Below are 11,575 nucleotides of genomic sequence, written 5' to 3'. Positions count from 1 at the left end.
ATGAAAAACATGATTTTGGATCTCAGCAGATGCAACAAAAACATCCGAGCAACCAAACTGACCCTTGGAGAAGGGAGAAAGAGAGTGAAAAGTCAAAACTGACCCTTGGAGAAGGGAGAAAGAGAGTGAAAAGTCACTTTAAAGGATAGGCTTAGATGATCGGCTCTTTTTTTTTTTTTTTTTTTTTTTTTTTTGAACTGTGGGCTTGAATGTTTACACAGGAAAAGCAGGCCGTGAGCTGTGCAGACCCAACTACACAAGAGTTTATGAAATGCTCCTCTCTCCCGAAATGTGAAAAATACAGAGGCAGACGCTCAGTCCCTCGTCCGGCCGCCTCGTTACTTGGTCAGCCAGCCACTGGGATCTGTCCCACGGCGGCGATGGCGCTCTCCTCCTCCCGGCCGCACCACCTCCTCCGCCGCTTCCACGCCTCCGCCCAGGCTCTCGCGCGGGTGGACCCGCACGAGCACTCGCAGCCAAGCGCCTACCTCGGGAGCTGGGGCCAGTCCGCCCCCGCCGCCGCCGCCGCAGCGGGTGGCGGCGACACGCGGGAGGCGTGGGCGAGGCTCGAGCGGCTGCGCAAGGGGTACGCGCGCGACGTGGGGACGCTGCGCAAGCAGTACGCCTACGAGGCGCAGCTGCTGGAGGCCGAGCGGCAGCGCAAGGCGGAGGCGCGCGCCGAGGCCGTCCGCGCCGCCAACGAGGAGCGCAAGGCCGCCAAGGCCGCCGCCGCGCAGACAAGAGCCGCAGAGCGCCGCGTCTTCGAGCTCGACTTCCGCCAGGCCCTCGTAATCCACCCTCTCATCATCCTCGTTTATTCCCCTACTCGCACCTTGCGTAGTACCTGTTTGACGAATTGCCTCCTCCATTCAGCTTTAATTAACGGAGACCACTTCTGTCACCAATTACCATTACCTTGAATTTTTCATATGGATCTCTCAAGAGAGACAAGTTGGACAACTTGTTTGTTTGTAGAACTGCCCATGTTACCCAACATTGTTTTAGCTCACTAGCGTGTTCAAGCCCAGTAAAATTCATCTTTAGGCACCGATAGCTTAGTCTCGTAAAGTGAAATGAGATCTATACAGCAAGAAAATACCCCTCCCCACTGTAACACACATGTAAATGATGTGCAGATGAGGGAAAGAGCTGAGAAGCTGGAGAGCTGGAGGAACAAGGAGAAACTCAAAGCACAGAAGAAGACGGACAGCAGGGAGCTCCTGCGCAAGAAGAGCTCTATGTGGATCTCCGAGGATAAAATGGAAACGAAGATTCTCCAGGCTATCATGCATACCACGCCTCTCTGAGAGTTCATGCTGTGAGGTCAGGCTCAATTTCTATCCCTCTGGTAATTCTGCGTGTTCTGAAATCAATCAACCATTCATGTTGTTTCTAAATCACCTCTCTAATATTTGGCACAGAAAACACTTCCTAACTTTATTTTCTTTAGCTTTCAGTTAACAATTAACATGTAGTGCAAGGGTTTATAGATTTATGGACTGCTTACAGATTTGTAGTGTTTGGCTTTTGATCCTAATGGAACTGTAATTTTTGCGTCAAAGATGTTCTATTCTAGGCATTCTGAGAACCAAAACTTGACAAATAAAGGCTTGATATTATTCCCAGTCATGTTTGGCTGTATGATGTATTTTACTCAGAATGAGGACTGAGGTCCTTGAACTAATAAAGACACAAATAGTGTGGGGCTGCGGAAGTCGTATGTACTTTGCCTATTAGTCTAGGTTCCAACTAATATTGATAGAAGTTAAATCCTCTGTACTGTGAAACTGTACAAAACTTGCTTCAAAATAATACTCCCTCTGATCCTAAAAAAGTGTCGAACCAACAGTACAATTACATTTTACACTTAAACCCTTCTAAAATCAGAAAACGTGGTCGATGCTCTGCTTGTTGCTCCGCACCAGAATGGCACGGCCTTGCCAGACCATGCCCCAGCATCCGTGCTCTGGCAACCAGGAGGCAGTGGCCCAACTTCTTCCAGGTACAGCCGTGTCCTACCCTCCATCACCCCTCGCCGGAGAGCCAACGCCCCGAACGCGGCTTTTTTGCGTCAACGGTGGCCACGCGCCGCCCCATCATCCACTCAGGCGCGTGGTCCCCCGCCACCCTCAGCCACGGCTCCGGCGCTGCATGCTCCGGCGAGCCATCTTCCTCCGAGGTGAGGCCCTCCTCCACCTGTGGTCGCCCGGCACCAAATCGGCGGCGGCCGACGGGATTGATTGGGGAGGCGGCGGGATTGAGGATATCTGGACCTAACCGCACCCATCACCCAATCATCTCCTTGGGTGGCGCGTGAGTGGTGGAGACGTGGAGTGGACTGCGGGTTGAGGAAGAAATAAAGGCGAGGTTGTTTTCGCAAAATGACTCGTCCGACATTTTTTTGGGATCGGAGGGAGTAGCAAACTTATGGAATTCTGAAGATCCAAAACTTTGCAAGTTATATAGGTTTAGATAACCCTACCACTAAATGTATTTTACTGGTAACGAGGAATGAGATGGCACTAATTTTATGTGGTTCCCGAAGCATACTATTGCCTCCTAGTCTAGGTTCCAACTGATAATATTAATATAACTTAAATCCTACTGCTGAACAATACCGAACTTGCTGTGAAACAATACCAAACTGAGGTAACTCAGAAGATCCAAACTGAACAAGCTATATAGGTTTAGAGAAGCTTGCCAATGTTGTGTGTAGTTTTTGTATGTAAAGATTGCTCCAGTCCCTGACCACCAGGTATTTATAAGTAAATGTCTCAGCTGTACATCACTGAGCCATGCTGCATCTACAGTAAAATTTCAGTTCCATGTTTCTCCTAGGGCTATCGAAATCCAGTATCTCAGGCACTTAACTTTCAATTGCATGTGTAAAGAAATAAATTAAATGATTGAAACCCTACTATACCAAAACTTTCAATTGCATGTGTAAAGAAATAAATTAAATGATTGAAACCCTACTATACCAGCAAGTTCAGTGTGCACGATATCCTTTGAGTTTCCTAAGGCCTTGTTTGGCAGCCCGGTTTCTAACTAGATGCACGTGTATTATACCGGCCCAATCGATTACCCGAAAATACACTCTATAGTCCATTTGGCAGCCCGGTTTTTAGTTGTGTAAGTCTAAATAAACTCCTGAAAACACGTCGGATGGGCCAGTTTTTAATACGCGAGGTGGGTCTCGCGTTTTTTACACTCGTGTTTCATGGTTACGAGACGGGAATTGGGTGTCCACCCAAAACACGTTGAAAAATACACTACGAAACACTAAAATTCACTCTTTCCAAACGAGGCCTAAAGAGTTGAGACTGGAACTGTAATCAACAGTAAAATGAAGTATGGTTTGCACTTGTGTGCCTGTACAATACGAAGTCCGGAAGTATAGGTGCTGTGCTGTTGATCCCAAGGTTTCTAAGGACAGAGATGTTTGGCTTTAGGCTATCTTGATGAAATTTTGGTGCAGAATACTCTAGCACGAGGTAGCCCCCTAGCAATTGCACAACTACTCCTTGTTGACTATGTTTGATGCATCTTCTTTTTGTGGTTGCATCCTTTTGACACAGGTCGTAGCACTAGCACAGTAGGGTTTGTGCTACTACGGCGCTTTCTTCTTTTCTGGTCTTTATATGCCCAATCTGCTTCGATGCATTTGCTTTTGAGCTGAACTAGTCCAGTTTCTAACAGATAGTGATGGCCATCAAATGTTTTCCTTGGTGCAGGGCTGCAGGAAACTAGATGATCTATCCTGGATAGTAGGAATGAAGCTTCGTTGCCATTCCCTCTTAGAAACTATTCTATCACAGTTGTCTAAGAAATAACAACCAACTATTGGAATTCTGTGCTAGTCTGAAGCTTTCTGTTTCTGAACTTGTCCTGTAATATTCATCGAAAAAACTTGTGCTGTAATGTCAAGTAACATGGAGCTCACATTGAGTTTTGGAATTGATTTTTCTTCATAGAAACTGTTCCCAACTTTGGTACTAGCATCTTCCACAAATAGCGACCAGGATTTGCTGGAATTACCAAATCTGTAGCGTACCGAGCTCGTCCTCTCTCTACTGTGAACAGTAGCTGAGCAAGAGCCTCTTCACCCCGAGCCAAGTGGAGACCATCTTCGGCGATGCTGCTCGGACATGGCTGAGGCGAGGTGCAGCCCCTGTATATTAGGTTTCAGTTTAGAAGTAGTTTAGAGTTGGAGGTGATTCCCCTAGTGGAGACTGACGCCATTGCAAGGGGATTGAAGCTGCGAACGCACCCGAGCTGCGTCTGGAGGGCATCTTTTTTTTTTTTTTTTTTGTTGCTTCTTGCCGTAGCGCTCTGGTGGATGGAGCCGACGTCACTGCAGTGCCCTGGTGGAATAAGCTCGATGTGCAGCCTCCATATTTGAAGGTCAAGATCGTTGCTCCTCCTCCTCTTTCTACTCCATCTCGTTGCCATGAAGGGGGAAGATGGGGATGGAGTGGAAGGCTGGAGCTTGTGTTATGCCTGAACCTCACACTCACAAGGAAAGAGGAAGAACACTCAAATCACACACATGATATGCACGAGTCTAGGGTCTTGATTACGAGGAAATAGTCAATTACAAATGTGCCTTCTTGGCCAACCACGAACAGTGGCGGCTATGGGGAATAAACTAATACATCGATCGCTAACCTTAGAGAGAAAGCAGGATTATAAAGCAAAGTTCGGCTATAAGACTCACCTGCAAAGTTCAAATAGCGATCCGTTGGGTATCTTCATCCGTCCATCTAAGAATCAACGGTGGTGGAGCACTTGCTGGAATCTAAACGACATAGATTAGCAGGAGCATGACAACTCCTCCTTATGAGAGCGGACTTGCCCTCAAGGTTGGAACGCAGGAAAGATCTTCTGGATGAAGCTAGTGTCCTCCCAGGTTGCTTGATCAGCAGTCATGTTCTCCCATTTCGATTAGTTTCCTTTTGATTGGTTCCCCCTCCTTGGGGTTGTTGCCTACGGGCTGTAAACCTGAAACATTGCTGGTTCTTCTCTCTTCTTTATCAATGAATTAAGGCAAATCTTTTGCCTTTCTTTCAAAAAATGTTCTCCCATTTCACGAGCCATTGCACACCAGGAATAGAGATGTTACCTTGTACCTGAGGAATGAGCTTTATTTCAAGAACAACTTCTGGAGCAATGAGGATTGTACCATCAGGATTCATGAGTGGTAAATTTGGGCTTGGTACAGCTTTAGATCCGAGTTGCCTCTTAAGTTGACTAACATGGAATGTGTGATGCAACTTACAGCCGTTCGGTAACATGATCTTGTAGGAAGTATTTCCTATTTTTTTGTAGCACTCTGAAAGGACCGTAGTACTTTGAATGGAGCTTCGGAGACCTGTGTAAGTTGAGAGAGGTGTGCCTATAAGGCTGGAGTTTGAGGTACACCATGTCTCCAATAGCACGTTCTCGTTCTGATATGTTCTTGTCAGCATAGAGCTTCATTCTGTATTGTGCTTTCAGCGGATACTCCTTGATCTGTTTAGCAATATCTTCCACGGATGCATTAGGAATCAAGTCAGATGTGTTGTCATTAGGAATCAAGTCAGATGTGCGACACTTGATCGTGTGAGAGGTAAATTAAAGGGATAACACATCTAGTGTTGTGTGATCTCGTATTATTATGGTTTTGATCTGGTACTATTATGATGTCCGAATTTCTATTGTTATTTTCTCAAAAAAAATCCAATTGTTATGTTTCGGATTTCTACACTTGTGCTATCAAAATTACAAAATGCAATGTATATCTGAGTTTCAATCTACTTCACATAATCAAGTAGATTTCATCCAAACTGCCAATTTCACATTGCATATAAGTAGTGTGTTTCATTCATTGGTTAAATTGATCCAGTCCATGAATTTGTGAAGTATTCCAATCTTACACCTTCTCTAGTACAGTAAAATCTACTAGTTGATTGCTCTGTATCTATTCAACCTCACTACCCCTCCTCTGTACAAGTTCATAACATTAGCAGTTCTTGATGGTAGATCGGTTACAGGTAGTAAACTCGAGCAAAACATAACTCTCCACGTTGCCAACGCCGGCAGTGGCGTTGTACAGGCACGATGGGTTGCTGTAGAACTGCACGCATGAGCGACGCGACCGAGAACGGGCACCGGCGGCAGCGTCTCCGCTGGGTGCACTTGCTTGTATTTTCTCCTCTTACCCGAGAACTCCTTGAGGAAGCTGAGCCATGTCATCACACTGCGTGGCATCGACATTCTCCATGTCTAAGTCTACGTCATCGTAGAAATACATATATCCTTGCAATGTGTTGATAATTACTACGCGTGATGGATAACTGGAACCTCTCCTCCGACGCTCCCGCGACCCAGCCGCCGCCCGCTCCACCGGCCGCGTTGACCACCAACCCCACCACCGCACAGCCCCAACAAACCCTCCCACGCTCCGGCGGGCTCCCCCCACCACCTGCGCGTCTTTCGCGTGGTTTTCAACCGCTGGTTTTCCCCACCGCCGCAGATCCAGCAGCTGCAGATCTAGATCTCCTTGGCCCTACGCCGCCGGCGATTCGTGCGGCGGAGGTGGAGGATGGAGAGTTCGTGCCGGAGACTCCCCCTAAGCTGCTCCTTCGGGCCGACGCGTGGGGCCAGGCGGGCCCCGCAACTGCACGCTTCATTCAAGCAGGTGGGTGGCCGGCGCTCAGGGCCGCCATTAACTCCGCACCTGCTCCTGCAGGAGATGGCTCCTCTTCATTACGCGCAGGGCTCGAGGGTCGCGGCCGCGCACGCCATCGTCTAGGTGATGGAGGGGTGTCAAATCCGCCACGCCGCCCGGCTTTGCATTCAAGGGGAGGGGCATTCATGGCCGGCCAGCGACCTCCTCCACCTGCCTGGCTCCTTGGCAGGTGCTTCCACTGCCTTTACAAGGGGCGCCTCGGCCACAGAGCAAGCGACTGCAGAGAACCAGTCAAGTGCCGGCGCTGCTTCCGCTCTGGTCACCGCGCCCTTGGCTGCCGCCACCCCCGGGAACCCACACCTTCTCCGACCACCGCCTCTCCCGCACCAGCTCGACGCGCCCCCAACTTCCAGCTCGCACACGCTGCTGTGAGCGGGCAAGCCTCTGCTCCGCGTGCTGCTGCGGGCGGTCAAGGCCAACCTCGCCAGGAAAAGGCCACCGAACAGGCCTCTGCATCGATTCAGGCTCCTGCAGCGACCATGCCGCGCGTCGACGACATCGCAAGGCCGGCCGAGGATTTCGTGGTCATCCACGCGTCGCCGGAGATGAACGCGGAGGCGGCGCTACTGCTCTCCACTGCGGCCTACGCGCGGTTCGACCGCGAGCCGGCACGCGACGCCAAGGCCATCCTCAAGCGCGCCATCTGCTCCACCTTCGCCGCACTGGACGAGGCCGTCATCATCACCGAACATTTCCCCGAGCCGTACCTCGTCCGCTTCATCTTCCCGCATCACCGTGCTGCTGCTGTCGCCCGCCACTCCTTCCCCTTCGAAGGCCACACCATCCAGATCAGGCATTGGAGGTTGGAGGACAATGCTGACCAAGTGGAGCTCCGGCAGCACGTCCGGCTCTGCGTCGAGAACGTGCCGATGTACCTGTGGAACGACGCCGTCGCGGTTCAGCAAGCCATTGGGAGGGCCTGCTCCCTCGACTACGTGGAGGACGCGTGCAAGACCAAGGCCTACACCAAAGCTCTTTGCCTCTGGGCTTGGGTTGGTCACCCAGGCCTGGTGCCGCGGGTGCGCTGGGTCACACTGCCGGGGCTGACCAGCGGCAGGCCGGAGCGAGGACGCCGGGGGCTGCAGCGGCGCTGCATCGTCCACCTTGACATCATTGAGGACCTGACCACGGAGGAGACGCCCATGCCAGGGAAGTTTTCATGGCGCTGGGGAGTTGTTGATGGTGAGCGCTGATACGCGTACAGCACGCGTCCGTTGGGAACCCCAAGAGGAAGGTGTGATGCGTACATCGGCAAGTTTTCCCTCAGTAAGAAACCAAGGTTTATCGAACCAGTAGGAGCCAAGAAGCACGTTGAAGGTTGATGGCGGCGGAGTGTAGTGCGGCGCAACACCAGGGATTCCGGCGCCAACGTGGAACCTGCACAACACAACCAAATTACTTTGCTCCAACGTGACAGTGAGGTTGTCAATCTCACCGGCTTGCTGTAACAAAGGATTAGATGTATAGTGTGGATGATGATGTTTGCAGAGAACAATAAGAACGAGTATTGCAGTAGATTGTATTCGATGTAAAAGAATGGACCGGGGTCCACAGTTCACTAGTGGTGTCTCTCCCATAAGATAAATAGCATGTTGGGTGAACAAATTACAGTTGGGCAATTGACAAATAAAGATGGCATAACAATGCACATACATGTTATGATGAGTAGTGTGAGATTTAATTGGGCATTACGACAAAGTACATAGACCGCTATCCAGCATGCATCTATGCCTAAAAAGTCCACCTTCAGGTTATCATCCGAACCCCCTCCAGTATTAAGTTGCAAACAACAGACAATTGCATTAAGTATGGTGCGTAATGTAATCAACAAATACATCCTTAGATATAGCATTGATGTTTTATCCCTAGTGGCAACAGCACATCCACAACCTTAGAACTTTCTGTCACTGTCCCAGATTTAATGGAGGCATGAACCCACTATCGAGCATAAATACTCCCTCTTGGAGTTACAAGTAACGACTTGGCCAGAGCCTCTACTAATAACGGAGAGCATGCAAGATCATAAACAACACATAGATGATAGATTGATAATCAACATAACATATCATTCAATATTCATCGGATCCCAACAAACGCAACATGTAGCATTACAGATAGATGATCTTGATCATGTTAGGCAGCTCACAAGATCCGACAATGGTAGCACAATTAGGAGAAGACGACCATCTAGCTACTGCTATGGACCCATAGTCCAGGGGTGAACTACTCACTCATCACTCCGGAGGCGACCATGGCGGTGAAGAGTCCTCCGGGAGATGATTTCCCTCTCCGGCAGGGTGCCGGAGGCGATCTCCTGAATCCCCCGAGATGGGATTGGCGGCGGCGTCTCTGGAAAGTTTTCCGTATCGTGGCTCTCGGTACTGGAACTAGACGAAGGCTTAAGTAGGCGGAAGGGTAGGTCAGGGGGCGCCACGAGGGGCCCACACAACAGGGCGGCGCGGCCCCAGGCCTGGCCGCGCGGCCCTGGCGTGTCGTCGCCTCGTGGCCCCACTTCGTATCTCCTCCGGTCTTCTGGAAGCTTCGTGGAAAAATAAGACCCTCGGCGTTGTTTTCGTCCAATTCCGAGAATATTTCCTTAGTAGGATTTCTGAAACCATAAACAGCAGAAAACAGCAACTGGCTCTTCGGCATCTTGTTAATAGGTTAGTGCCGGAAAATGCATAAATATGACATAAAGTATGTATAAAACATGTAGGTATTGTCATAAAACAAGCATGGAACATAAGAAATTATCGATACGTTGGAGACGTATCAAGCGCCTCATGCGCGACAGGAGCGAGCGCCTCCTGGAAGGGAACGGCTCCAATGGGCGAGGCCGCCGCGACGACGACGACGACACGCAAGGTAGGCGCCGGCGGGATGGCCCTCGTGGTTGGGGACAGGCGCTGAGGCGCAGCCTCTCGCGCGGCGCTGGCTCCAGGGCGCGGGACGCTGACCAGGAGGGTCAGCGCCACCGCGATCGGTCGCACCACCGCGACGAGGGGAGGCGCAGGTGCGCTGTTGGTGCCTTGCAAGCTGTTGGCGCTGCTTCAGGTGAGCTCGCGCGTGCCAGCCTCATCGAGCCTACCGTCGGGCCTCTCCAGCATGGCCTGGACGCCGCACCCAGCCTCGCCCTTGCGCTAGTCACCACGCCCTCCCCCCTTCGGAGGACAGGCACAGCCCTGCGCCTGCTTCGCCTGAGCTTGGGTTGCCCAGGGACTGGGGCTACGGTGCCACTTCCGGGGACGCGCTTGACGCCGTCCTTGGTACTGGGCCACGCAGGACCGGCAGAGCTTGGCGGCGTTCGGCCTCGCCACGCGCGGCAAGGCGCAGGTCCAGGGCGGCCCTTACTCCTCCGACCACGCCGAACCCTCCCGCTTCTCCAACCTCGGTCATCCCCTCTTCCCCAACATCTGACAGCTGCGGGAAGACGCTGCTGCTGCCATCTGCTCAGCCGGGGCAGCAGGTCATCCTCCTCTCGCCGCGGGTGCCGACCACGGACGCCGCCATCTCAGCTCTGGCCCTGTTGGCGCCTGACTCGCTGATGGATGCTTCACCCACATCAAGGCCACCAGGCTTCGAGGCTTCGCCCGAGCCATGCACGCCGCCACTCGTCGTGGTTGGCTCACCGGCGCGCACACCAGAGACGGTTACCAGGGCACCAAGGATGCAGGCGGCAGTGGTGGACAACTCCGAGGACAGGGCTCTCCTGGCGCCCCTCTTTGCGCCTGCCCAGGCCCCAATCCTGTCGCCGCCCATGTCCTCGCCACCGGTGCGCCCTGTGCCGCGTAGGAAGACACTGGCTTGCACCGACATCACTAGAACGGTGGGCTTCTCTCTGAGGAAGAAGGGTACAACAACCAATCAAAACAAGATGGCTGCCCCGGTTGAAAAGAAGGCCCAGGACATGGTCTGTAAGGGGCTGGGGATAATCAAGGATGGTGAGGAGGTCACGGAGTGGGCGTTGGCACAATTCGCTAGCCGCTTCCAGGGTCGAATTCATGAAGACGTCCTCAGCGCCCTGCTTGCGCTCTTCAAGGTGGGCACGGATGAAGACCTGGGCAATGACGACGCCATGATCGCTCATGGCGGAGAGGACGCTCTGGACCTCGACAGGCATGTCGATGCTTCAGCTGCGCCTGATGCATGATTCTGCTTGTTTGCTTCTATCGGGATATTTAGTTTCCATGTTAAACTCGCATTGCTTGTATCGGGTTAGGCTTCGCTGGTGTTGTCCATAGCCAGGTTTCAGCTGCTTGCCTGGGTTTTTTTTATTGCCCTGCCGTCTATCCCAGCTATCTACCAGGGGCATATGTAATGACTGTTCTGAAGTTGAAAGTCTTAGTCTATGTGTGATCTCCCGCTGTAGTGCTTTACTCCTTGCTTTGTATCTTTTTGGGTCTTTTCCTTTCCCATGTTAGAACAATGCTGTAGCATCTTGGGGTGGAACGTCCGAGGGCTCAACGACCAAGACCGCAAAGACACTGTGCACGAGACCATCGCCAACTCCTCTTGCCACATTGCATGCTTGCAAGAAACGAAGTTACATTCCATCTCGCCTTTCGACGCCACTTACATTGGTGGCTACCGGCTAAAAAGTTTCGCCTACAAACCGGCAGATGGTACTCGAGGGGGAATCCTTCTCCTTTGGGATGATTCCATGATTGAGATCACAAACGTCATCATCTCCGAGTTCTCTTTGTCTGCGGATGTTTCTTTGATCAATGCCGCGCAAAACGGTTCCTTCGAACTCACCACCGTCTATGGGCCAACGGACCGTGCGCTTAAGGACCAATTCTTCGCCGAGCTCGTTGCCCTTAAGCCTACCTCCGGGGTCCGTTGGCT

The 11,575-nt window shown here is 51.6% G+C and overlaps 1 protein-coding gene across 2 annotated transcripts; it reads left to right on the top strand.

Moving 5' to 3' along the window:
- The first annotated feature begins 283 nt into the window (after positions 1-283).
- On the top strand, positions 284-3,957 carry LOC127294740 (uncharacterized). 2 transcript variants are annotated; one of them, XM_051324622.2, is made up of 3 exons: positions 284-788; positions 1,137-1,348; positions 3,735-3,957. In XM_051324622.2, the coding sequence occupies exons 1-2, from the start codon at positions 381-383 to the stop codon at positions 1,305-1,307; spliced, it is 579 nt and encodes a 192-aa protein (XP_051180582.1). In that variant the 5' UTR covers positions 284-380; the 3' UTR covers positions 1,308-1,348; positions 3,735-3,957. The 2 variants fall into 2 exon arrangements, with proteins under 2 accessions (XP_051180582.1, XP_051180581.1); XM_051324621.2 differs by having other exon boundaries at positions 285-788; positions 1,137-1,323.
- Positions 3,958-11,575: the final 7,618 nt, after the last annotated feature.

The sequence above is a fragment of the Lolium perenne genome, chromosome 4 (genome assembly GCF_019359855.2).
Source record: "Lolium perenne isolate Kyuss_39 chromosome 4, Kyuss_2.0, whole genome shotgun sequence".
Lineage (NCBI taxonomy): Eukaryota > Viridiplantae > Streptophyta > Magnoliopsida > Poales > Poaceae > Lolium > Lolium perenne.
This window is presented reverse-complemented; position numbering and strand designations above follow the sequence as displayed.